Source organism: Paroedura picta, chromosome 4 (assembly GCF_049243985.1).
Source record: "Paroedura picta isolate Pp20150507F chromosome 4, Ppicta_v3.0, whole genome shotgun sequence".
NCBI classification, from domain to species: domain Eukaryota; kingdom Metazoa; phylum Chordata; class Lepidosauria; order Squamata; family Gekkonidae; genus Paroedura; species Paroedura picta.
Genome location: NC_135372.1, coordinates 126,142,662 through 126,170,187, shown reverse-complemented (window position 1 = coordinate 126,170,187; position 27,526 = coordinate 126,142,662). Strand labels below are relative to the sequence as shown.

General features: G+C 44.3%; 1 protein-coding gene across 14 annotated transcripts in view; it reads right to left on the bottom strand.

Annotated features, from left to right (window-relative positions):
• The window catches only part of STAU1 (staufen double-stranded RNA binding protein 1), a 51,794-nt gene that overhangs the window by 13,634 nt on the left and 10,634 nt on the right, over positions 1-27,526 (bottom strand). For 4 of the 14 annotated variants that reach the window (XM_077335575.1, XM_077335577.1, XM_077335579.1 and 1 more), the window contains exons 2-9: positions 23,866-23,936; positions 18,874-19,144; positions 16,726-16,850; positions 14,594-14,750; positions 8,994-9,026; positions 8,600-8,738; positions 6,641-6,769; positions 5,311-5,476 (exon numbers count right to left, since the gene is read on the bottom strand). In XM_077335575.1, coding sequence (XP_077191690.1) covers positions 5,311-5,476; positions 6,641-6,769; positions 8,600-8,738; positions 8,994-9,026; positions 14,594-14,750; positions 16,726-16,850; positions 18,874-19,078 — 954 coding nt within the window. In that variant the 5' untranslated portion in view covers positions 19,079-19,144; positions 23,866-23,936. The remainder of the gene's footprint in view (positions 1-5,310; positions 5,477-6,640; positions 6,770-8,599; positions 8,739-8,993; positions 9,027-14,593; positions 14,751-16,725; positions 16,851-18,873; positions 19,145-23,865; positions 23,937-27,526) is intronic. The other 10 variants (XM_077335585.1, XM_077335581.1, XM_077335584.1 and 7 more) reach the window with 4 other exon arrangements.

The window sequence follows — 27,526 nt, the reverse complement described above, 5'->3', positions numbered from 1 at the left end:
CAAGGTTAAGCTGCCCTCTAGATGCCAGTTCTCCATTGCTCCGACATGCAAGTGAAATGCCTGAAAGTTACCAACCTGCCTGAAAACCAGCGTGAAAAATATTGAGTCTCTCTCCGAAAGACTCAGGGACCTAAGTTAGGAAATGTTAATCTCAAGGGATTTACAGAGAGTTACCTGAAGGAACTGGGGCTAGCAAGAAAGATCAATCAGGCTTTTAGCCTACAGTGATTCCAGTCAAGAAGGCTGAGGACCGTCACTCATCTCCTTGTTACAGGCCAGAATCTCAAGAGGCCTAAATATTTCTTTGTGTCTTTCAGAACTGGTACCTATTGTGTTATGGGGCATGCCACTTCTGGAACCAAGAAGACATGCAAGAGAAAGCTGCAGACAGGAGCCTGCTGCTCCAAGAAAAAGGAAGGAAGTACAACATCCCCATCGGCTGCCTCCAAGCCCTTGGAAAGTTTGGATTTCACCTACAGGTGCTGAATGCTGGCAGGGCAGAGGTAGTCCAACTGCGGCCCTCCAGATGTCCACGGACTACAATTCCCATGAGCCCCTGCCAGCAAATGCATTTGCTGGCAGGGGCTCATGGGAATTGTAGTCCGTGGACATCTGGAGGGCCGCAGTTGGACTACCCCTGTGGCAGGGCATGGCATATCCTTGCTTTATTAGAAACAATAACTATTGCAATAAATTATTTTCTACCGGGGAGGTGTTGGCACTTAACTACTTTTCTCTGCGTGGGATACAGCTGGATGTTGGGATGTTTATCAGGTTTTTAATGTTCATTCTGGAAGTGCAGAATACATATGTTTGGAGTATAGAAATGGAAGCGTCTTCCAGTTTAAGTCTGGCAGGACAAAGTTTTATCAATCTTACAAGCAAAAACAGTGCATTTTCTTTCTTCCCTTAAGCGGCTATGAGCCTTCGAGGAGGGTGGTGTATAAGTATAATAAATAAATAAATAAAGCAATCTAAGTTTAGGGCCAAAACAAGCTATTTTTGCAACATGAAGGGATGCAAATGTGCATGTAATTGCATTATTTTATTCTGCATCGGCTTATTGTAGAGAGAGGAAATTAGCTATGCAAGAAACCCCAAGCCTCGTCTTCTGGCACATTCAAATATTACTTCATAGAGGTCCCCCCCATAAATCTTAGAACAAAGTTTAAGGGACATCTTTGCAGTCATAAGGACTGGAGACGGGGGGGGGGGGGAGGAGTGCCATTAGGCCAGAGCCCACTTAACGGCAATCCTGTAAGGTTTCTAAGGCTTGCCACTGACTGCCTCCCTGTAGCAACCCCAGATGTGCTTGGTGACCTCTCTCCCAAATACTAATTGGGGCCAATTGTGCTTGATTCTGAGACCTGATGAGATTAGGCTAGCTGGGGCAATCCAGGTCAGAGCAAAAGGAGTAAGACGCCTGCTTACAAAAAAAAAAAAAAAACAATTTTCAAAATACTGATTTTTGTGACTCCTACCCAGTTTTTAATTCTGTACTAGCATGGAATCTTCAGGGCTTTAAAATGGAGGAGAGGAGAATTATTTAAACTGCTTTGGGTTGTGTAAGAGCCAAACATGCATCTTCCAAGACTCCAGACCTTTAGTGCTTTTCTATGGTTCAGGAGAGTCTGGAAGCTACATCATTAACGTTTTGGGCCTCCCTCCCAATCCTCTGCTGTCCCCAGCCAAGCCCATAGCTGACAAACTAAGCTCAGTGACTGTTGTCAACGTTGAGTTATGCCAATAAAGGTGTCTTGAATCTCGACTGTTATGCTGATCGCGGCTTTATTGTTTCTCCTGGCTTTATTGTTTCTCGTGGTTTTAAAGTGCATTGTTCTGTTTTTAAAGGTAAAGGTAAAGGTATCCCCTGTGCAAGCACTGACTCATGTCTGACCCTTGGGGTGACGCCCTCTAGTGTTTTCATGGCAGACTCAATACGGGGTGGTTTGCCAGTGCCTTCCCCAGTCATTACCGTTTACCCCCCAGCAAGCTGGGTACTCATTTTTACCGACCTCGGAAGGATGAAAGGCTGAGTCAACCTTGAGCCGGCGGATGGGATCGAACTCCCAATCTCATAGGCAGAAAGCTTCAGACAGCATGTCGTTGCCTTACCACTCTGCGCCACAAGAGGCTGTTCTGTTTTTACTGTTAATTAAATTTATTGGGTTTTTTATTACTCTGTTGTTCCCCACCCCAAGACGATAAATCCAAGAGGGGTGGGTACGCAAACTGACCCATAAATAAAATAATCGCAGGAAGCAGTCACCTAGTACGGAGAGCTGTCATAGAGACTGAAATAGTACCTTGCCCCTCAGAAATGAGCCCCCCCAACCCCACTTACATGCTCCCGAGAACAATTCTGGGAACATGATAAAAGCCTTAAACAGCAAGGTAAATAGGACCATACATTCTGAGCCAGAGAGCAGACAGCACATACTGGCTGTTGATGGAATGGTGAAGCACCTGTACAATTTCACTGTGTTTTATTCTATTTTATTCTGCTTACTGTTTTAAATGTTTAATTTACTGTTGCAAACCACCTCGAGCCTGCTTGCGGGAAGGGACGGTCTAGAAATTGAATTATAAATAAATCTAAATCTTAATTTTAATAATTGAATAAAACGTAACTAGAAGATAAAATGTAACTAGGGCTATTCTGATCCGCTGGGCTGATTCTTCCCCTCACAATATACCTATTCAAGCACGTATTCTGGCTTTTTTAGTCGGGGGGGGGGGGGATCTGTAAGCTTTGAGTTACAAAATAAGAGATTTAATTGTGCTACCAAATGCATTTTAAGCAGGCCACTGTACTACAAGCCTTTACTTTGGTATTTCCGCACACACACGATGTCAAATACATGATAAAAGTTATATTGTATGGAAAGGTTAATACCACAAAAGCGAGACGAAAACTGGCAGGGTGGATTCATCCCTGATAGCAGAAAAGTTTGGGGCAGAATCTCCCTATCAGGATACCTTCCACGTCTGAATGAGAGGCTTTAGTTATTACCAGCTCAGAAATTTTGTAAACATACAGAATTACGTTTAATTTTGTTAAAAAAAAAATAGGAATTTAACATTCTGTGTGAACTATTTCTGGTGGTGCCAGTTTAGATCCGATTCAAACACGCACAAACTTCAATTCTTTTTAAAGACCTAGCTAAAACCATGCACACACAGAAGTCTGAAGACGCATGCTTTGCTACTAATTCACAGGAAGTGGCTCCTTTGCTGGTCAGCTGGGCTATGTGGAAACATCAATGCATTCTGAGAAGCCTTCCAGCTACAGCATCCAAAGGCAATAAAGCGTATGGTATAGCGCTATGCAGTACATGCAATATCCCCCCTTTAAATTGCCATCATGCAACATCAGTCAGCTGCAGCCAACTGGAGACAGGACAGAGGAGAATGGCAGGAGTCAAAATACTAAAAAGGCTATTTTTTTTCTTCTTCTGCTCGACATCCCACGAGAAACCCACAGGCTCTAAATTGGTAGCTGTGCCTGGTCTTTATATTCTGAAATGCTATACATTTTTTTGCTGTGTGTATGAGCACGTCTGTGCCAATGAGTGTTTGGTGCAACTTAACACCTAGCCTGCCCCAGTGGCGTCAAATCCAAAGTCTACAACATCTTCTAGTCTTTATTTTAAGACTTACAGATCTGGCTGCCTGATGAAGAATTCGAGGGAAACTCCAAGGCTGGCTCACTGCTTTAAGACTTTTGGGTTGGGCCTAATAAAAGGCACTGCCGTTTTATGGATAAACAGACCAACATGGCTACAGGCAATCTTCAGATTCTCATTTTACTGTCAACAGGAAAACAGGGAGTAGAGTGAAGGTGAAATGGAAAACTTAAAACATCAAGGTTTTGAGAAGTGCCTGACCAGCCGAAATTTAGGGCTTGCATATACAGTGCAAGGCTCTCCTCTCTAGTTAAAAAGATTTCCAATAGTGATGTTGGAAAGGTTTTACGCCCAAGGCCTTGCAGCTGCTGCTGGTCAAGGTAACTGTAGTGGCAGGCCAAACACCTCTGGCAGATTTAAAAGCAAGGCCAAAATTAAGCAGTTTAAAATCCAGTTCTTCTCTCAGACACAAGTGAGTGAAGCCAGCAATTCAGCTCTGCTGCTAGCAAGCGGCATTATTCTTCACACAGCCCAACTATACAGGTGCAACTGGACTCCCTGTGAAACTTTGACTGAATTCCACTGCAATTTTTTTTCAGAAACAAGCACTGTGAAATGTGCTAATCATGATGTGCAGGCCATGAGAAATGTGCAAATCATGATGCAATTGTGGTATCACTTAAATACAGGAAAACTGGTCCTCACACACCCTTCTTACAGAGCTCCAACCCCAGGTATTAGTAACTGCTTTACTTCTCTAAATTGAATTCACTGCTTTTACAGGCTTGATAACAGATTTGCCTTAAGTGCCCTCCTCGTGACTCCAAAATGAGTTGGAGAAGGCTAACTTGGTGACCAAAATTTAACTTGCAAACCTGCCTCAGAGACAAAAACTGAACTCAACTTGTAGTGAAGTTCTGGGTAAAGCCATTGATTCCTAGATTCATTATGATTTTGCTGAGGCAGTGGAGTTAAGCTACGTAGTCACTCAAGCACCACCAGAAGATACATGTTGTATTTGTGAATGGCCTGGGACTAATGGGAAAGCACATCTGTCTTCTGGTGGAGCAACGAAGAGAGAGTACAAGATGCGAACCCAGTAATGGAAGAAGGCAGAAATATGGCTATTGCCCCCAGTTCTGTAAAACAGCAGGGGTCCATCTACAACCTATAGGGAATACTATTATTTACTGAAAAGTGGCATTTTAGACTACCGATATTGCGGCTAATCAGATTTTGCCACAGAGTACGAATTCCTATTACGTAACGGATACTAAACTGCTCTGACTACCAGTCCTGCAATAATGCAATTTCATCCCTACCAAATCCCATTTTGCTTCCTGTTGGCCGTTCCGCCAGCAGCTTGTACACATATTGCTGTGTACCACCTTCAATGCATCTAATGCCATGGCTGCATATACCTCCAGTTAGCTGCAAGTATTTTTAAGCAGTAGGGTTAGGTGATTTTAAAAGAATGAAAGCAAGAGAATTTGCCACAGAACATAAAGTAAGAGCCAAGCATCAAGATAACCAAAATGTCAAAGGAACCAGTATTAAATGTGATTGCATGTGCAAGCCTAACGCCGCAGCAATTGTTCACACCCAGCAAGCCAAGAACAGAAGCGTTCAATGATTTGCAAAGTACACAGACAAGTGGAGTTGGAGAATGCTTGAGACATACTACCTCTGGTTTCTCAGGCAAGGGCTCGTTTTGCAGGATTTTCAGTGCTTTAGCAGCTGCGTCATGCTTAGCAGCCTGTCTTGTTCTACCTTTCCCGCGAAACTGCTGTCCCCCAATAGAGAGCTCTACTTCATAGAGCCAGGGTCCCACAGGAAATGGATAGAAGTACCTGGAAAACGGAAAGACTTGACATTTCAGGGTTTCGTTTAACAACAGCGTCTATCTTGCCAGTAGCCAAATTTCAAACAAGGCCCTAAAAATGGAAAGCCAAGACTGAACACCACACAGTCACTGCTAGCTCTCAATGTTGGATTTCATAGCACTTTGGAATGTTTATCCAGGGGTAGTCAAAACTGCGGCCCTCCAGATGTCCATGGACTACAATTTCCATGAGCCCCTGCCAGCGTTTGTCTATGAACATCTGGAGGGCCACAGTTTGCCCACCCCTGGTTTATACCGCATGTTACAATTAACATTCAAAAGAGTAGCACCAACATATTAAAAGTTTATTTAAACTCCAATCAGCAGATTTCCACAGCCTGTGGCTATTTTCCACACTCAGATTTTTAAATAAAAAGTTATATGCACAAGTTTAAAACACATCTGCCCATTTTATTTTAGGCCAATCATCCGAAGGAAAGAGAGCAACCGTTTTTGAACAGCGCCAATAATGCAAAGCACTGCATGTCAATTTCTCTTGCCAGGTTTTTGCATGTCAAGAGGAGGGAGGGACCAGAACCAGTGGGATGAAATTAATTCAAAAGAAATTCCATCTAAACATCTGGAAGAAGTTCCTGACAGTTAGAGCAGTTTCTCAGTGGAACAGGCTTCCTTGGGAGGTGGTGGGTTCTCCATATTTGGAATTTTTTAAAGATAGCCATCTGACGGAGAGGCTGATTCTGTGAAGGCTTAAGGGGGTGGCAGGTGACAGTGGATGAGCAATAGGGATGTGAGTGTCCTGCAAAGTGGAGGGCGTTGGACTAGATGACCCATGAAGTCCCTTCCAACTCTGATTCTATGATTCTATGAGTTTTACCCAGAACTTTTCCAAGAGGTTGTCATGCTGCAAGGGAAAGGAGGAGAGCTATTGCACAGCTCCTCTGAGCACAAACAGAAAGGAGGCAGCCACCAGTTTACTCTGAACAGAGATTAAGAGCATCCAAAAGCCTCATGAGGAACGGGGCAGACAGAGTCTGCAGAAACGCAAGTTTATTGGCCAGGAGGTAAAACTTTCCTTCCCAGTCAGTGCAAAGCAGGAAGTTCTGCCAAAGTGTACATTTTTGGGCCACACACTTTTGCCCACATTCTCTCTTTCTAGCACAATAATACCCACTTCACAGCTCTTCTGAACACTGTGTCCCCACGTGGCTCTTGCCCCATGTTGCAGGAAAGTGGGAAAGGACTTTGACCACTGGGGCTTTCAGCTGACTGGCGGTTCATCTCCACTAGATGTGGGCACGGACTGCAACACAAACATCAAAAATGCACAAAATGGGGAGGTTCGGAGTTTGCACAGCCATGCTGTCCACGAGCCCCTACAGGTCTTTTTGGCTTTGGCAGCCACAGTGTTTTGTAGGAGTCTGCTTTTTCGCATGTGTGTCTCACACGCCAGAAAAGCTGACATGTCATGAGGAGGGCTTCATGGAAACTTCAACCTCTCCCCTCTGTACTTGACAGGTATCTACGGCAACCAATAGGATCCCTCCCATTCTTGCCTATGGGAACAGCAAACTATATATGTTTCCAGCAGTCGTGTGCAGTCTGGAATGGACCATAAAAAATTGATCTAACACTTTCTGGCGCAGCAGCAGCTAAAAAACCTGAATCCTAATGAGTTCATATGATTTTTATATTGAAATAAAATAAAACTACCATAATACCGTAGGCCATATCTTAGATATGATATGGATATAGGCCATATCATATTTTTGCAAGCACCGCAAAAATCACGCATGCAACGGGGCCTGGGGCCACACTGGCGCAAAAACATAGTTGAAATACATAGATCCTCATGATTTTTTTCACTAGATCATCCCAAACTCAACATCAGATCACTTATAATGTCAACAGCCACAGTGTTGTCCACAATGATCATGGATCCATGCCTTCATGGCAGCACCAAGGAGCAAAAACATGGTTCCAGGGCTTTCACACTGGGTCACCCCAACATCAAGATCAAATCACATATCATATCATTTCCATGGCCACAGCTCGTACCACAAAAAGCATGGATCTACACATCACAGGGTGCAGCAGAGCAAATGGATGTTCTCTCAGGTAGGATATATCATCAGCCACACTGCTCACACCTGGACCTGTGATGTGGGAAGGTAGGTGGGTGACCACCTGCCAGGGGCAGGGGGGTAGCTCCCACCCAGAAACCACGTCCACAATGAGGGGATGCACTCAGGTGGCTCCATAGTGAATGTCACATCTCTAGCACACTGGGAGGCAGCCTACCACGTAACAAAACCAAACTGGTCCAAGAACACAATGAGATTTGTGTAATTTCAGGGTTTGAGGTTTATGATGCCCCCCCCCCCCAACCTGTGAACCCCCCTCAAGCCTCCACTTCCCAGGTTCGCGGCCACTTCTAGTCTCCACCTTCAAATAGGCGCCACCAGAGGAATGGGATTATATGGATTCTGGGGCTATTAGCCATGTTGACGGAAGGGACCTTTCATGTTCAGAGGCAGTCAACCTCTGAATGTGCCAGGGGACAATATAAGGGGATAGAGTCTCAGCCTCTACACCTTGTTGTTGGCCATCCAGTGGAACTGGTTGGCCATCATGTAGGATAGGATGCTGGACAAGGTGGAACATGAATCAGATCCAGAAGGCTCTTCAGATGTTCTTAACAGAAAAAGCTGCAAGCCTCCCCAAGCTGCAGGCCTCTTGCCAGGGCTGGAAGTATATGCAGCTCTTTGGGCTGATGGTAAACACAAATGTGGTTCTCTGTGAGCCAGAGTGAGTACCGCTACTCTGACATCTCTGTGCAATCAGTCAAGTCTTCTTTGCATCCTGCTACCCAACCCCCAGGAGAATGCAAGGCTTCATCAGCTCATTCAGTCCTTTTCACCTTTGCTATATAGTCTTCAGGAAAGCAGACTCTACTTTTTCACCGAGGCCGTATTGCCCCAAATACTGGAGAACGTTTCCAGCGGCTTCCACCTACATTTCCATGCAGTTAAGTTTGAAGCTTTCTTGTTCTGAGAGACAGCTGGGAGTAGTTCCTCTGAAACTGTGATGCCCAGACTTCCATTAAAGAAGACAGAATCATTGCACAACCTACCGTGGGGGATAAGCACCACCTCTCATATTATAGTTGTAAGTGGATCTCATCTCCGTGTAAGGATCTATGGGCTTGTACATAGGTTTCTTCCCCAGTTTCATACAAAGCGCATTCAGCTCCACTGTGGGGGTTACACTATCTAAAGGAAAGGAGACAGAACAACTGTTAATACTGGATGTTTAGGAGAACCATATTGTGCCTTGAATGTTCATTCCCTTGGCAGTCAGGGGCAACAGGGCACATGTGAGAAGCACTGGATAAAACAAATCAAAACACGTGTTTTAAGTGATCACAGAAAGCAACACTGCAGAATCATGAATCTGACTATTAGAAGCATCTGTTAGTTGATTTATGGAAGCTGAATTTTAGTGCAACTAGCTCCCGAAGAACTTACATTTCCTGCTGCAACATATAGCTCGAATCGCATCTGAAAAAAGGTATTGGAGAATAACTAGCATTTGACAGGAAAGCCCAGTTCCTTGATGTGCAGAAAGCAGAAAAGCAAGCACAAAGCAGTTGTGTTGTTTAAACTAGTCCGTATTACATCCCTTTGGTTTGTTTATGTATTTATTGCAAGTTGGACTCAGGCAGGTTGGTGCTACTGATATTACTAGACCTCTCAGCAGCACTCGACACAGTTGATCATGAGCTCTTAGCTCACCGATGCCAGAATACGAGGGCTGATCTCCTTCCTCTGGGATCGTGGACAGAGGGTAGCAATAGGAGAGGGAACATCAAACTGCCGACAGCTTACTTGTGAAGTCCCTCAGGAAGCAGTCCTCTCTCCTATTCTGTTCAACATCTTCATGCACCCTCTTGCAGAACTGGTAAGGTGGTTCAGGCTGGGTTGTCATCAATATGGAGATGATACCCAGCTCTTCCTCCTAATGGGTGGCCGCCCAGACTCTCCCCCAGAAACATTAGCCAGCTGCCTGGAAGCAGTGACAAGATGGCTCAAGCAGAGTCATCTGAAGCTCAATTCTTCAAAGACGGAGGTCCTGTGCCTGGGTAGGGAGGGTCCAAGCGAGGAAGCGCGCCTGCCCACCCTTGATGGCGGGCAGTTTCCAATGGTTCACTCCGCCAGGAATCTGGGCATGATCCTGGATGCTTCCCTCACAATGGAAGCCCAGGTCACGAAGGTAGTGTGGCTGGCATTTTACCATCTCTGCAAAGCCAAACTACTAGCGGCCTACCTAGCCCCAGAACACCTAGCCACGGTGATCCATGCAGCGGTCACCTCTAGACTGCTGTAACTCGCTCTATGCTGGCCTGCCTTTAGTCTTGATCTGGAAACTACAGCTGGTCCAAAACACAACAGCCAGGGTCCTCACAGCAACACCATGGAGGTCTCGCATTCAGCCCATTCTCCATCAACTACAGTGGTTGCCAGATGAATTCTGGATCAGGCTAAAGGTTCTGGTAATTACCTTTAAGGGTATTTGTGCTCAGGGCCCAGTGTACCTGAGGGACCACCTCCCTGCCTTTGTGTCCCTCAAAGAGCTCTACACTCTGCCACCACCAACCGGCTAATGATCCCTGGCCATAAAGAAGCCCGCCTAGTCTCAGCCAGGGCCAGAGATCTGGGCCCTGACGGAGCTAAACAGTTCTGCAGGGCCTGCAAAAGGGAGCTCCTCCACTAGGCATTGGGTTGAGACTGAGAGAAACCAGCAACATCCACAGGGCTCCTGCTTCCTCTCCCACAGAAATCTATCCAAACGCTCTACCCTGGACCTGTTTGCACCAGTACCCCGGTTAAAGTTATTAATGTTAATATTATTGTTGTTGTTACAGAAAACTAAGTTCCATGTACTATTTTCTATGTTTTTACATAAAACTGCCCTGAGCCTCAGGGGACGACAGTATATAAATATAAATACATTTTAAAAAATGAAGTCACAACCAACTTGTCGTGACCCTGTTGGGTTCTGAAGGCAAGGAATGCTCAGGAGGGCTTTGTCATTATCTACCTCTGCATCCTGCCTTCTTGAGTGGTCTCCCATCCCAACACTGACCCTGCTTAGCTTCTGAGATCTGATGAGATTGGCTAGCCTGGGCCATCCAGGTTTAATAACACTGGTTTTTTGTCCGCTTCTCCTCAAGCCCCCATACTCCTTGTGCCAGTCTTTTGCATTCTGCATTTGCTGCACTGCCAGCCAACTCTCTCATTTGTGTACAGCTCTGTACAATGCAAAATCTTCCTCCTGGAAGGTCACAACCAGTGGCCAGGATGCCAAGTATTCTCTGGCTATGTATATCAGAGCGTACACACTGGCCTAGCATGGCATCCCTCAAAACCCACACACACTACTGACAGTCAGAGGACCCCAAGGAGATGCAGCTCCAGAGGGAGGAAAACCCATGCTCCCCCCTCAGGACTTGCCTGGCCCCTTGGGCTCCTTTGGGCACCAGGCCAAGCCATTACTATTTCCTCAATTAACTAAGGGGATTCTCCCCAAGGACTCTTTTAGTCATATGCTTTTAGACTGCCCTGCCTGTTGCATGTGCTTTTTGTGTCTTGGTTCCTCTCGCTTTGATTGCTATATTTTCATTCTGCTGCCTTGGCTTGCTTTATTGACAGGTTTTATTGTTTTCGTTCTGCTGTTTTAGCTGCAAGCTGCTCTGAGCAGGTCTGAAGAGACAACACACAAATTTCCTGAAATAAATAAATAATATCCCACCCAGAGGCTTTGGTACATGCAGAAAATGTGAGACCTCAATTGACTTTAGATTTTTGCTCAGCTTGCATGCTGTTGCTTCTATCCACAGAAAATGTAGTGGTTACGATGCTGAAGGAGGATCTAGAGCAGAGGTCCCCAACCTTTTTGAACTTGTGGGCACCTTTTGGAATTCTGACATGGGGCAGTGGACACAATCACAAACTAAGTGGATGCAATAAATTTGCATTATATTGCCCTACTTAGGCAAGCAGAGGCATGACCTAGCCACTCTGGATGACTTCGGCCCCAAATGTAGGAGAAGGACGCCTTTTATTTTGCACAGCCAATCAGAAGCTCCACAAAAAACTCCACATGTGAACCCACCCACTTTCTAAAAGCACTTGGTGGATGTCAGGAAAGGAGTCAGTAGGTGTCACAGTGCCTATGGGTAACAGACTGGGGACCAGACTGGGGACTCCTGATCTAGCAAGGAGGCTAGGATGTAGTAGCTACCTTCATACCAGAGGTCTGCATTTGGCTAATCTGAGCTGAAAAATACCTGAAAAAATCTTATTGGTACCTTTCGGATATTAATTCAGCCAGATTTTTTAAAATACTGATTTGGCTATCTGAAATGGCTGTCCCAAAAAATCCATAAAATATTTGAGGTTGTTCAGGACCTCCAAACAGCTGCAATTAAAGTTCATTTAAATGGCTCTCAGTCCCTTTAAATGCCTTTGGAGTGAACTCCCATATTGGAGAAGGCATGTTCCATGTTCCATTTAAGGGACCATGTTCAATTTAAAATTTAAATGCCTTTCCTCCACTGCAATGAAGGATGGGGGCAGGTTTTCGGGGGATCCACAGAATTGGACCTTGTGGTCCAATCTTTTTCAAACGTTTTGGTTCATTTTTTTTGAGGAGGCATGAGCACCTATGCTGCAAATCAGGTGCCTCTACCTCAAAAAACAACCTTCCCCAGCCCAAGATAGATGGTCTTTTTATAACCTATGATGTCCATGGATGATAATGGTCTCCATGAGCTATGATGGAGCCAAAAAAACCTGGCATTCCCAAATAGTTACTGAATCCATACCAGAACTGGGATTTGGGAATATCAGGAAAGACCAGTATTTTCTGGGTTCAATATATTGGAATACAAAAAATACTATTGCTGGATTTTTTGTTACACACCCCTACTTTAAACATTGGTGCTGCCACTGCAATTTTATGGCTGTTGATGTTGACCTTTGTTTTAAAAACTGATTTTATTGTTTCATTATGCTTTTTATATTGCCTTCTTGTGGTTTTACAATTGCTACTAGTTGCTTGTTTATATTGGCTGGTATCCTACAAAAAGTCAAGGGAACACTGATTTTCCCCACAGTCATTCTCCATCACTGCACAGGTGATTACTGAGGTTGTGGGGCCCACATGGACAAGAGGCATGCAGGGGGAAGGGCTGTAGTGAAGCATGGGGAAAAGGATGAAGTTTTGCCTCTTCCACACTCAGTGTATCTTCCATAGCACTTCACAGGATACAAGCCACAGTGGCAGGTTTTATGCAATTTTTTTGCCTAGGTGCGTTTTATTCTGCAAACACCTTGGATGATAAGTGAAAAAGATGGAGAAGAAATTATTAATCTGGCCCAGTTTTGCCTAAATTGGGGGCCTCCATCTTTGAAGGAAATGTCTTCTTTGTGAATGAAGGTTTCCTGTAAGCCTTGAGTCAATCAAGCTTATTTCCTGGAAGATTGCTCAGGATTATTGACTTTAACCCTCTCTAAACAGGCTCTGTTTAAATAATTATTAAAAGGCATGCATCACTTCAGACACTGAATACTTGGAGTGGCAGCTACATTTATGCCCATGTAACATAATTTCTGTTTCCCCCCACTTTCCTCTAATTCACGGGCTGCCTCTCAGTTTCACATCTGCTACCTGAAACCAAGGAACAAAAGGCAGAAGGCAGTCCAGGAGCAGACCTAAGTGTAAGTTAGGGGGAGGGCGGGATATAAATATAATAAATAAATAAAAATAAGTAAGTAAATCCTCAAAATTCTGGGGATTAGAGTCCTTACCACAAAGGGTTTGTTTTTAACGGAAATCACAGGATTTGCAAGTGACTTCTCAAGACTGTACAGAGAATATCTGCTGACACTATGACTTCCTTTAGCACATATCCATTCATGTAGGGCGGTGGTCCCCAACCAGCGGGCCGCGGAGGCCCTGGCACCGGGCCGCGGCTCCCTCTCCCCGCCCCCCCCACAGTAAGAAATTTCCCAGGCCGCAAGCTTGCGGCCTCGCAAGCTTCTTACTGTGTGGGGGGGTGGGGGTATAGGGAAGCAGGGCTGTGCGTGCGCACATGCACCATGCATGGCCGAAAACGCGCATGCGCGGATGCACGGAAGTCCCGCGCATGCATGGCATGCGCTGCCGGGCAATCGCCCTCCCTGCTGCCGCCAGTCCACAGCCTGTAAAAGGTTGCAGACCACTGATGTAGGGTACAATTCTTCTGGCTGCTGGGTCACCAAAGATCACCAAAATGTAGGGGCAGCAACTGTTGAATGAAGCTATACATTGGTTTTCAAGTCTTGGAACAGAAGGGACATGGCTATATCTGTACCAAGGTTTCGTGAATCCTTGAGGTTTCTTGATGGCCCTGGGACGGTTTCCTGAATGGGTGCGAGTTAATTTTAATATGTTTTTAAAATTTGTTAAAATTGGGTGGTATGACCATATATGGTCATGTTGAACCCCCATGGCCAATGATGGGGCGGTGCTTAGGTGGGTGTGTACACAGCTACACTTCCCAGCCATATTCCACATGACTGCACCACTTCCAGGGTTTCTTGAAACCTGAAGAATGCTTCACGGGGTTTTCTCAATGGTAAAAAAGTTGAGAGAGGCTGCTTTATACACATGAACAGCCACAAGCCGTTTTCCACCTTGAGCTGATTTTCGAGAGCAGCAGACTATAAATCCAATGAAGCAATAACAAAATAAATAAAGGAGACGGCACTCAGATCATTTAACCTCAATGTTCTTCAGCTCATGTTGTTCCTGCCACCAGTTAAGAGCCGCTGAGTGTAGGAGAGTTCCAGCAGCGAATATTGCTGAGCGAATCAGCCCTTAAGGTAGCCAGTGTCCCACTCTAAGTAGAACTGTCATCCCCGCTTGCCTCCTTTCTGCTGAAAACACTTGCCATCATATTCTCAAATGCCTCTCTAGCAATGGCAACTCCTCTGAAGCCAGAACTTCTCAGGATTGTAACAGAGACCACCTGGCACAATGGAGCCCCGTGCCTACCAGCCCGAAATCTGCTGCATCCACATACCTGGGTTCTTTCCTTCATTACGTGATGGGCGAGCTGTAGGTTTAGGAAACCGCGTCCCTTCCAAAGCTTTGGCAGCAGCTGCGTGTTGAGCTTTTTTAATACTAGTTCCTTCAGCTTCCCAGTGCTGGTCCCCAAGAGTCAGCTGCACTGTAAACACCTAGGAAAGGAGAAGGGGTCATAGGGATGATCTTCTAAAATGTTCAGGTGCTCACGCGAAGGTTGCAGGACCAGTACTGCAAGGCCAGTTTGGTGCAGTGGTTAAGAGTGTTGGCTCTTAGCCGCTGCATCTGGCAAGTCAGGTTTGATTTCCTGCTCCTCCACGTGCAGCCAGCTGAGAGACCTTGGGCCCGCCACTGCACTGATAGAGCTGTTCTGATCGAACAGTAACATCAGTGTTCTCTCATCCTCACCCACCTCACAGGGTGTCCTGTTGTGGGGAGAGGAAGGGAAGGCGATTGTAAGTGTCAGCAGATATTCTCTGAGACTCCTTCGGGTAGAGAAAAAGGGAATATAAGAACCAATTCTCCTTCGTCAGTAATATCAGGGCTCTCTCAGCCTCACCTCCCCCACAGGGTGTCTGTTGTGGGGAGAGGAAAGGGAAGGTGCTTTGAAACTCCTTCAAGTAGAGAAAAGCGGAATATAAAAAAACAACAACTCTTCTTCTTCTTCAACAAAAGGCAAAAATACAATGCAGTGGATCCAGTGCAAGATCTCCGTGGATGCTTCTGTTTGTGTATAACTTTTCATTGATTTCAATCTCCTCCTGAAGCACCTCTCTGACCACCCCCATCCTATTCCTCAATGGTTCCCCCCCCCCCCCCACCAAGCAACATAGAAGGGGATAGTTCACTCTGCAGAAGGAGGGGGAGACAAAAAGGCAGAGTCTGACAGGCGGAAATCCCTCTCATCCCTAGAAATTAAACACAGCTATCATATCACTCCTTGCCCTCTTCCTCCAAGCTACACATACCAAACTCAATCTTTCCTCATAAGGCAAGGATTCCAAACCCCTCTTAACCATCCTAGTCACTCTCCTCTGAACACGTTCCAACTTACTACGGTGCCCAGAACTGCACACAATATTCCAAATGAGGTCTAACCAGTGTGGAATAGAGTGGCATTACAAGTTCCTTTGCTCTAGATCAGTGGTTCTCAACCTGGGGGTCAGCACCCCTTTGGGGGTCAAATGACCCTTTCACAGGGCAAGCAGCTTGGCTAAGGGGACGCCATCCACACAACAGCCTTGTGGGGTAGATCGAGATAGAGTGTTCATCTGTCTGGAGCAGCAGAAAAGAGCGAGATCGGCATGGTGGGACAAGAGGCAGAACTGAACTGAGAAACCCCAGGGGAAAAAAAAAACAATTTATATACAATCATCAGCATTTGCTGACAGGGGCTCATGGTAATTGTAGTCCATGGACATCTGGAGGACCACAGATTGACTACCCCTGCAATCATGAATAATGGATCTTCACGCTATTGGTCAGTTTCAGTTTAATTTCTGTGAAAGAACCACAACATGAGGTATTAATGGGTCGCGGCATTAGGAAGGTTGAGAACCACTTCTCTAGATTCTGTGCTCCTAGAAATGCATATCACATTAGCCTTCTTGGCAGCCATATCGCACTGTTGATTTATATCCAATGTACTGTCCACCAATACTCCTAAGTCTCTTTGTAGCTATGTACTCCATGGCTGTGATAATGACATTATGCAGCATAACATGTATGCCTCCAATTTATTTCTAATGCTTATCCTTGTCCTAACAAATGACTTTGAGGGCAGATGACCATAGCACTTGGGATCACAAGCTGAATGCTTAACAGGGAACAGCCCCATGGGACTGCTGAGGCCTCTCCTTATTGAAAGATCATATGCAATCCAAAAAGCTGCCTGCAAATCATCCAGAGCAATCCACACAATAAAAGTAGCTCCACACTGAAGGTTGTAAAATCTGGAGAATTAGGCTAATATGCTCGGGCACGAGCATGTTTTTTGCAACCCAGCCATCAGCAGCAAGAGAAATTCAAGCTAGAAGCATCCATGTTGTATTCATTTTATCTCAGTAACCTCTTACAAGGCTTGGTCCCCTCCTTTTAGTATGAACATGAATGAAAAGCAACAATATTTACCTTTGAGTGAGCTGGACCCTGCTCACTCAAAAGCTTATACTCCGGCTGAATCTTGTTGAAACGGGCTAACTCATTCACAAGACACATTGGGGTTTTCTCTTTGGGGTTTGCCATGTTAGAAGGAACTGCAAGACAAGGCAAAAACAGCAGCTTTAGCATGTGGGAATAAAACTGATCAGCAACAAATCAAGAACTTGCCTCTTTAGGGCAGCTTTAAGAGGAACTTAAATTAAAAGCTGGAACGTACTGTGCAGACACATTGGCAGAACATATCAATCAAGCATCCCATAAAAAAAGGCTCGACCCATTTACTTTGAGGCAGGAGTCAAGCAGTTTCAGAAGATCTGTTCTTTTGGACTGCCCAGAGGGCCAGAAAGAATTAACATGGTGATCAGAGCAAATATTATAGTTGCAGGAACTGGCCAATAAGAACAATCCACTTATCTTGCTTTGCAAGGAAACCTCTATCAAGATACCACCATGCTTGCTTTGATGTTCAAAGGCTGTGGCCCCATTTTCGACCAGCAGAGGATGCTCTGTTCAGAAGTTCTCTAAACATTCACTACAAAGCCTCACCTGGAAATTTGGGGTGGGGGGTAAGGGATGATTCAGTGCTAACTTGAGAGCTCTGCTATCCCTTTGAGTATTCAGTGGCTTTGCATTTCTCCAAAGTCTTCATTACCTACTAGGGACCAAGCCCATTGCATTCAGGAATACAACAGGCGCTAGATTAGGGGGGTGGAGTGGAAGAACTTTGCGGACGGCTTCCCCCTCCCCCCAGGACCTGGAAAGGAAGCTGTTAGAGAACTCACTGGTAGGGGCAGCTCTCACACAGCAGGGATCTGCTCCAAGCCTCAGAGGGAAGTGGAAGGAGGAGGCAGTGGTCAGGGGTGGGGGACAGAAGGCAATTGGCTGGCTGTTGAACAGACAGGCAAGCTGGTTGGTGGAGGAGGCACTTAGGGGCGGGACAGCCACCCTGAGTGGGTGTTAAGCGCTGAGTGGCATTTAAGACATGAGAAACGATCCTCCTCCAAGGCCTTATCAGAAATATTAAGTGGAACAGATTTAAGCTACTTAAAAAGAAACCCACACAACTAAGTCTCTAGATTCATCCCTTCAGCTTCTAATCTGACTCCCCCTTTCCCAAGGAGAACCTATTTGAACCTCTCAAGCCTGACATGGAGTCCCAGTTAAGCTAGTCAATCCAAATGTCATAATTTTAATGATGAAAACAGAGCCCATTAAAGCCTTGCAAACAAGCCAGGCCCAACCTACAAAGGTTCTATTTGCTAGACAAAATTACATGAACAACTGGCATGGTAACTCTTGAGGTCTTGCCACATAGCAGTTCTAACAGCATGGAAAACTAGTCCTTGATAGTCTCTGGCAAAGCAGAGAGCTGAGCATGCAGGGTGCAATGGTTAATGCTGGATTAAGGTCTGAGAGATCCAGATTCAACTCCTCACTATGCAACCTGAGTGACCTCAAGCCTGTTGTGAAGAAGATATGCAGATAAGGACAAGGGGTTGGATCCAGACTGAACTGGAAGTTTATACCAATTTCCCCCTCAGACCTACTCATGTCCCTCCTCAGGGTCTACTACCCCTTGGGAAGAGCATTGAACACAGATCAATTGGCTGCAGTGGAAGGAGAAGGCAAGCCAACATGCAAATGCTATGTCTGAAGGCCATCATGTTCTATTCATTTCTGCAGCCTGCCACAAGGACCTCCAAGGAAGAGAAGAAGCTGGCAATGGATTTGGCCTTTGCCTCCCTCCAAATCGTTACGCTGGAACCAAACCGAAATAGCCAATGGATACCATGAAAGACGCATAAACATTGGACTAGGGGAAGCACAAAGAAGCCCATCAGTGCTGTAGGCACTCAACTTTGCAAGGTCTGCATCAGTGTAAGATTAGTCTCAGAGAATTAGACATGCCAAACAGTTAGGTCAACTAGCATGCATCAAAGGCCATGGTCCCTTTGATAGACTCCACTTTATACTAGATATTTATAAATTAAACAAAAAATATGCCTTATTATAAACACCCCCTGCATGGCATTTTTGTTACATTTGACACACATGGTTTGAAGAAAGGTTTTGCATTAAGCACAACAGATACAGAGCAAGAGTACTTTTTGGGCTTACCTGCAGCTACACTGGTAGATGTAACAGATGCAGAGGGTAAAGCAGAATTTTGAAGAGGTCTACCTGCATTTTCCGAGGGCAGAGAACTAGCGGGAGAAGGAATACTCAAGGGCTGTGCAAGAGATTGGTTCTTGTTTAGAATTTGGGTGCCGGACAGACCAACAGATGCGTTCTGAATTTGAACTTGAGACATGCTGACTTCCATCAAAAGCAAATCACTGCAGGTAAACTTGGCTTTGAATGCAGGTTATTTCTGTACTTGAATTTCTACCTTAGGAAGAAAAGAAAGACCATTTAATAATTACTCCCCTACCCTTTCCAGATGCCTATGGGCAATGGCATCTCAGTTCCTACAATTTGTCACATTTGAACATTTTGGAACTTATAACGGAACATATGGAACTCAATTATGGTCAACAACACCATGTAGAGGTTGCCATTTCTATTGCCCTCATCAGTACTATCGACTGTCTTTGAACCATTCAGTAAATCTACTTATAATTTGCTCCCTGCCAGAGCTACCACAATTCCGCAAAATGGACCTCTTCCGCCAGGCATTAGTTTGAGGTCCAACAGAAGCAACACCTACTGGGCCCCCAGAGCCCCTCCCCTCACACAGATGTGCCCTTGGAACAAACAAAAGGGCAACCCTGGACTGACCATCCTATATGATTCAGTTAGCTGGAAATGTTACTGTTAATATTCCACTTAAGAAAAACTTGTTACCACCAACTGTTACTGTTATTGTTACTACTGTTGTCATTCCGTTATCATTATTGAACCATGTTGTACTTGTATTATGATTTTTTATGAACAAGTTTTCTGCAAACCGCCTTGAGCCGCGAGGGGAGGGCGGTATATAAATGTAATGTATAAATAAAAACTAAATAATACTGAATCCAAACTGTTATTAAGTCACTCATGTCTGTAGCCAAGATTTCCTTGAGACTGCATCACTGCCCCAGGGAGTTAAATGTGTTGTTCTCAAACAGGTAAGCATTATAGCTGTTTACAGGAATATGATTGGAGGAAAAAGAGGAAGATGTGGGAAAACAGTGAGCAAACTGAAGCTACCACAGAAGCGGGTTGCTACTGGCCATGATTCCTAGATGTAACATGCTTAAAATCTTGCAAATGCTAAAGCCAGATTCTTTGTGATAAATACATAACACTATTCATGCAGGGGCCCCCTGTTCTTCTGTCGAAGATGAATGCTCCATGTGTGCAATAGGATATTCCCTGTGGATACCACAATGATCTTCCTTTCATTAAGAACAGGAATCATGGATGGTGGAAAGGTCTGGATTGTCTGTATCATATATTCATCCATATCATAAACCACTCTTAGAGCAGAAGATCTGTGTGATGTGCACTTAGATACTATTATTTTACACTGCCTAAGGGGTTGGGAAGGTTTTGAATGGCTAGAAGACGTTGTTTCCTATGCCATCTTATGGAAGCTTTAAAAACGTCTCGCACATACAGCGCTAGATTACAAGTTTCCAGCTTTAAAAAAGGAGCCATTACAAACTAGAATCTGGGGGTTAGCAAAAGCCATTTCCTTAAATATTCTGTAGGGCTCCAAGCACAAGCCACAACCAGGCCTTTAAATTTAGAAAGGATGTGTCTTACAAAGTTAAAAAAAAAACCCTTGTACCCCTGGAAATACAAAGGAGAGCACTGGAGAATTTTTAAAGGGTGTTCAAAAGAAAGGTCAATCCGCTGTCAGGCATATCATAAATAGGTTTTTTTTTAACCAGTTACACCAGTAACTCTGCCCCTCTGCTAGCTTCCTAAATTAGGCACATAAAAATTCCAGAGCTCCAGAAGACCCTGTTTCGTAGATGTACAGAGGTCAAACCACAAACAAGTCTGTGGATTTGGAAAGGGGATCACACAAGGAACCTCAGGCAGTGCTGAACTTACACACTGGGCTGGGCTTTTAGCCCTGTACATGAGCAAAATGGATCAGAAGCTCTGCAGGGGCGGTTAAGGAAGGACTGTTTGTTTTCAGGTCCAATTTCTTAGTTTGTGACTAGGGGGATACAGATAAAAGACAAAGCACTTCAAATTCTCCCTTAGCACAGACCAAAGCACTCTCCCAGCACCTGATAACTCCACAGCTTCCGGTGCTGCAGTAACCAATATTATGCGCATTAGTGATCGATAGCAGTCCTCAGTTATTCCCCCCAAATGTTTCCTTTTTGTCAGTTAACCAGAAAATAAATTTATAGCTTGGTTTCATTAAGTCTATGGGATGTAGCGGGCAACTCACTATTTTAAGTTTATGCATTTCCGATTCGGCAATAACACTGCCAGTAATTTACAACGGTCTGGCTAAGTGCCCCAAGTGGAAGGTCCCAATGGCTCATTTTGAAAAGCAGGAATGCCTCTACCTGCCACAAGCATAAAGCTACGTCCCGGAACGAGAAGAAAGCCCGCCAAGTCTTTAAAGATTGTGTTGGGAGAATGTTGGGATGAAAACAGCAAGAGTTTCAATAAAGAGGTGTCCCAGAATGGGCACAGCATGGACAAAACTAGAGCCAATCAACTAAGAAGTGACCTTTGGAAAGTTCTGAATGCTCATAGGGAATCAGCTGCTCATGAACAGAAGAGAATGACTGTTCAGGTGTAGGGTTGTGCACGGCGATGTCCGAATCACCCTCGAACGGCCGATTCGGACGCCGCCATGCACAACCCTACGGAGTAGCAAGAATCATCTTCCTTTTTGCTTAACATTACCTTCAGAGACAAATCCAGCTAGGTAAATTATAAAATCTAACAGGAGTTTCGCAGCTTCTCCTTTGAGACTGAGCACAGGGTAATGCACTACTAGCATAAATAGAAACTTGGGAAGAAACAAGTGAAGTCAGACCACTGAGCTAACCTGTACTAGTAGCAAAGCAAACAAATGCACTATCTAGACTGCCTAACAGAAGGCCTTGGCTCTCGAATGGCTGCACATGCCTCTCTGCCCCCCCCCCCCAGCTCCATTGTCCTTTTCAGAAAATCTGGGCACATCCCATTATTTCAACATGCAATTCATGCTTTTCACCTATAAAGACATTTGGAATGAATCACTACTGTGCCAGGAGCACTGAGTCACCTGGAGGCAACAAGGCAAAGCTGGATTCTCCAGTGAGTATTGACTTCAGTTTAATGCACTTTTCCACAAACCTCTATTAGAACCAGGATCCCCCAGATCTACAATCTGGCCAATGGTGTCCCCCACTTACAAGGACATTGCCTCAGTATGTGTACAAGTTCTAAAAACACCATCTTACACAGATTAATATGCAGGGTGTTACTGAAGTTTTCAATCAAGTTATTTTCCCTCGTTGCTCAACAAATCGCCAGGCAGCCATAGAATCTGGAAATCTGGATTGCGGCATCTGGGATTTTCAGCATTCGTATTATTGTAATATCTCTTGACAATTCTCAGTCGGACAAAGGTCTTTTTTCTTTCAACAAAATCTGTTTTATGGTATGTGCACCAAACTTTTTTATTATTACTTCTTGAATTGTCACTGGCAAAATCTTAGGCACTTTAAGGTGCTATTTAGGAGGGTTGACAACATAAGGGACGTCCCATCCTGGTAAAGAGAACAAAGCCGCTCTTTGCTCCTCCTTGCCTGTGTTTCATGCTTCTTTAAAATCACAGAATCATAGAATCATAGAGCTGGAAGGGGCCATACAGGCCATCTAGTCCAACCCCCTGCTTAATGCAGGATCAGCCCAAAGCATCCTAAAGCGCATATACTTTCTATACTAACTTTACACCATTCAATGGTTCTGCATGAATTCATTTCTTAACCAGCTGCTTTGTATTCTGGCTCCAGCGTTCAATTAAATGGGGTTTTTAAAAAGCAATAATGGAACTGTGACAAACTGGGGAGAAGTCAGGTTTAGGATCAGAGCGCAGCTTTTTGCTCTGGGGAAAAAAACTAGCAGGAACCCCTATTTAATAATTATAGGTTACAACACTTGTCATAGCTTTAATAAAAATTAAAGACACTGTGAAGATTAAGTTTCATGATAGAAATGATTAGAAAATATGGTCAGAGCAACACCACCCAAGGAAAAGGGTGGTGGTGGTGGAGAACAGCCCAATATATACTGGAAGACACTGAGCTGCCAAACATATCTGGAAATTACCTCTAGCTTTCTTCCCCCTGTCTCCTTTCCAACACTTAAGACAGACCAACATGGTCAAGGCCAAAGACATTAGTAGCAGCATTCCACTTAGGTTAAGATCCTTTCATTCTCAAATATGAAATACTGACTCAAGGATGCTTCTGACAGGAATAAGGCTGGGAGAGCAAAGCTGAGGAAGAGGACTGGAGGCAGGAGACAGGACATCAGAGAGACCAGAGAACATCTGCCTGAAAAAGGACGGAGGTGGGCAAAGAGCTGGAAAGCAAGGACTCAAGAAGGAAGGGTATAATACAGGCTTTCTCAACAAGGGTTTCGTAAAACGTTGGGGTTTCTTGACAGCCCTGGAAGGGTTTCCCAAATGGATGTGTTAATTAATTATTTAAATGTTTTTTAAGAATTTGTTAAACGATTATTGGGTGATATGACCGGATACGGTCCTGTCGTCCTGCCCCTTCCCTCCCCAAATGGTCGATGGTCTGGAGGGGGTGGGAAGGGGAGGGACTGAGTGGGCATGTACGCAACTAAGCTTCCCTACCGCATTCTGCACAATCACGCCACTTCTGGAGTTTCTTGAAGCCTGACAAACATTTCAGGGGTTTTTTAATGGTAGAAAGGTTGAGAAAGGCTGGACACAAAAGAACTGGCCAAGACTGTGGGCTGGACATCATGTGTTACCAGATATTGCACAGAGGTCTTCAGTACTTTTTGACCAAGACTGACAATGAGAGCAAGCAAACCTTTAGTAGCAGAATAGTTATCACAGGACTCCTGTATGTTAATACAGGCTATTAAAAACTTTTCTTAGGAATTTATTACCATCATTACAAGTTTCTGTACCTTTAGATGATCCAGGGACAGTGTACCTTTGGCTTTAGTTCCAAGGGGATTATTTATATGTTGGAGATTGCCTATAAAGAAAGAGAGAGAGGGGGGGGGGACATCATGTTAGAATGCTACTTGGAGAAATTAGAACAGAGTGTACTAGATCCAACCAGCTTTTCCTGTTGAAGAAGGAAGGAGTCCGCCTCAACGACCATCAAAAAAGCCTATGCTGGGGATCAAGGAACATGCATGGAAAAAAGCAATGCAGAACACAGCAGAAAAGCTTGTTCTTCCAATACAGAATGTTAGTATTTCACAATTCCTATTCATCACTGTCAAGAGTCAGGAGCAACGGACAAGTAGATTCTTCTCAGGCAAAAAAAGAAAAAGAAGAAAAAAAAAACATTTGGAGCTTACGGATGAACAGGTCAAACCTGTACTTGTAGATGCAAATATATTTTTGGCCTATTCTAATTTAAGCAACATTCAGTGAGACATGTGTATCATGGAGGATAATCAAGAATGAAGACCCATTTTAACTTTATTCTTCCCCAATTTAGGACAGGTGCCTGCGTTCTTAACTATATATTGGTGCTACCTATCAGCAATTCTTTCTGACCTAACACATATAAGTTTCCATGTATCAATCTAAACTTCACTAGTCTTTCATGTCCATGGTGCATGCATGGTGGTCCCAAAGCATGCAGCCATGCTCATCTCTTCCCATTTTTGGAGCAGGAAGGCTCTACTCCGTCATCCGCATCCTTCTGCCTGTTCATGAGTCCTTCAACCATCACACAAAACCATACTCCCGGATAGCTTCTGCAAAGGCAAAGAAATCTGGCTGGGGTTTGAGCATCTTTCCTACTCTGTATGGTTCTAAAAAGGACCAGGATGTAATGCAAGGCTGCCCAAGCAAACTCTGATTAAAGCACACTGATACGCAACTCTGGAAATAAACAATGAATTAGGCATACAGCTCGCCCCCCCCCCCTGCAACATAAAAAGCACATTGCTGAGAAAGGTAGGAAGACTGCAAATTTTATAGAGCTGCAAGGACAAGTTGGGCAAGACACAGATCTGGGAACAGGACCAACGTTACAATACTTGATTCCTAGATACAGGAGAGCTACCATGAAGGATGGATGCAAAGCACTGGGGAACAATCTGAGAGCTTTGTTCATCCAAGCAAAGCCTTCTGAAGGTGTCATTTTGCAAATAGTCAAGACAAGCAACTGACTGTTCAAGTGCCCTCTGCTCTGTGGTGGCTCCCGCACTGTAGAACGGCCTGCTTGCGGTCAGGAACATACCCATTCTTCTGGCACTCTGGACAGGCTTTCAGCCTTGCATTGTAGTTTATTATCTTATTTTTACAGTACGGTCATCTACATATGCAATTCCACTGTTGCACTGCAGGCAGCTGTTTGGGAACTCACTGGCAGGGGCAGCTCTCACACAGAAGGGATTTACAGCCGCAGATGGAAGTGGAAGGAAGAGGAGGTGGTCAGGGGTGGGGGATGGAAGGCGATTGGCTGGCTGCTGGGCAGACAGACAAGCTAGTTGGAGGAGGAGGCACTCAGGGGTGGGACAGCTGCCCTGAGTGGGTGTTAAGAGCTGAGTGGCACTTAAGCCATGAGACATGCTCCTCCTCCAAGCCCTTACCAGAGATATACTATGTGGAACAGATTTGTAGTATGGAAAAAATGTTGAGGCTTCAACATTAGATCATCATAATACCTATGTATTTTGTAGACACACAACTTCTCAAGATTTAAAAAAAATGTTTTGGCATCAACATGCTATAATGTGTTTAACAGTATTTAACAGTAGTGATAGGCACAAGCCACCCAAAAGTGGTTTGGTTCTGGGTGGCTCCCTAACTTGCTGGCTTAGTTTGGTTTGGGGCGGTGCTTTGAACCAAATCCCAAAACGAACCAACACCACCCCAATGGAGCTGGCAAATTCACTTCTCCCTTTCTCCCAGCTGTGATGAGCTAGGGGCAGTGACCATTCTCGAAAAGATTTCTCTTCTACTTTTCTCCCAGCTACGGCTCGTCAGGGCTGGGAGAAAAAGCCTGGGAATGTTTAAATGGCTGCCAGCCATTTAACCCATCTGGTTCACTCCCCCATGCTTCAACGAGGGGAGTTGCCAGGGGGTTTAATGACTTGCAATCGTTTTTTTTTAAAGGTAGAAGAAGAGTTGGTTCTTATATGCTGCTTTTCCCTACCCGAAGGCTTACAGTCGCCTTCCCATTCCTCTCTCATTCCTCTTGTGTGCCCCTCTCCCAAGTGGGGCACACAAAATATACAAAGTATAACAATGAAAAACAAAATATCATATGTCATGCTAGGCCACAAAACAAGAGTATGTCTTTCTCACACAATCATTTATTGCAGGGGTCCCCAACCTTTTGGCACATGGGGGCTCCATTAGCATGCCCAGTGCCTAAAGAGGGCCACATCTTAAACAAAAATGTAACAAAATCATTAACCTATTTATTTAGATCAAAAGTAAACATTCAAAGGTAAATGAAGAAATGTTAACTTTAATGCAATCCATTTTGGAATATTATTTTACTGTGGGATCCTTTTGTTTAGCTCCACATGCTTACCTAGTGTGATTTTTGTGACTGTTTTCTGTTAGCCAAGTCACTGATGTCCATGTCAAGGTTTGTGACAGACTTTCTTAAAATGTCATATAAATGTTCATCTGTAAGCCTTGACCTACACTTCAATTTCACAATTTTCATCTTGGAAAAGATTTGTTCACTGATGTATATGGTGCCAAGGACTGAATATGTTGATAAATATATCAGATAGATCAGAATAGAAATCTAACAATTTTCTTTGTAAATGTCTCTGAAATTATCACTGGCTTGCTAATCAATTAGTTCCATCAGAATAAATTTACTTGCATCTTCTGATGCTACTTCAAATAGATTCTGAAACATTCTTATTTCCTTTCCAAGCTAATGGCAATCAGTGAATCTGTTCTGAAATTCCACCTGCAATAAGCTTTGATGTGTCTTTCAACATTGAATTGTAAATTCCCATCCTTCTCAAATTTTAGTCCATTGCCGCATGAGAAGCTTGAACAGTTACCTTCACTAACTTGCTTCACAAAAATGTTTAGTTTTCCTTCAAATACTTTCAATTCAGTATACATGTCACACACAAACTTTCCTTTCCCCTGCAAACTTAGATTCAATGTGTTCAGATCCTCTGCGATATACGTTAAGAAAGCCAAATCAAAAATCCATTTAGGGTCAAAAAAATGCTTCTTGATGTTTTCCTTTCTCCTTAAGGAAGACATCAATTTCAAGATGAAGACAAAAAAAAATTGAGGACTTTGACTTTGCCTCTGTTAAGCCACCTGACTTCCGCATGGTACAATACATCCCCATATACTGCATCTATCTCTGAGATAAAATGTTGATACTGATGATGAGCAAGGCCGTGGTGCCTGATGTAATTAATGCTGGATACAACAAGACACATGCTTTCCTACTGAAGAATCTTACTACACAAGCCTTGCTGATGGATGATGGAGTGAAATTGCATGGAAGTATACCGTTTAATTTCAATATCTCTTCATTAATTTTTGCAACAGCACCAGTTTTACTTCCCACCATATTTCTTGCACCATCAGTTGTGCTTTTCAACTTATCCCAACTCA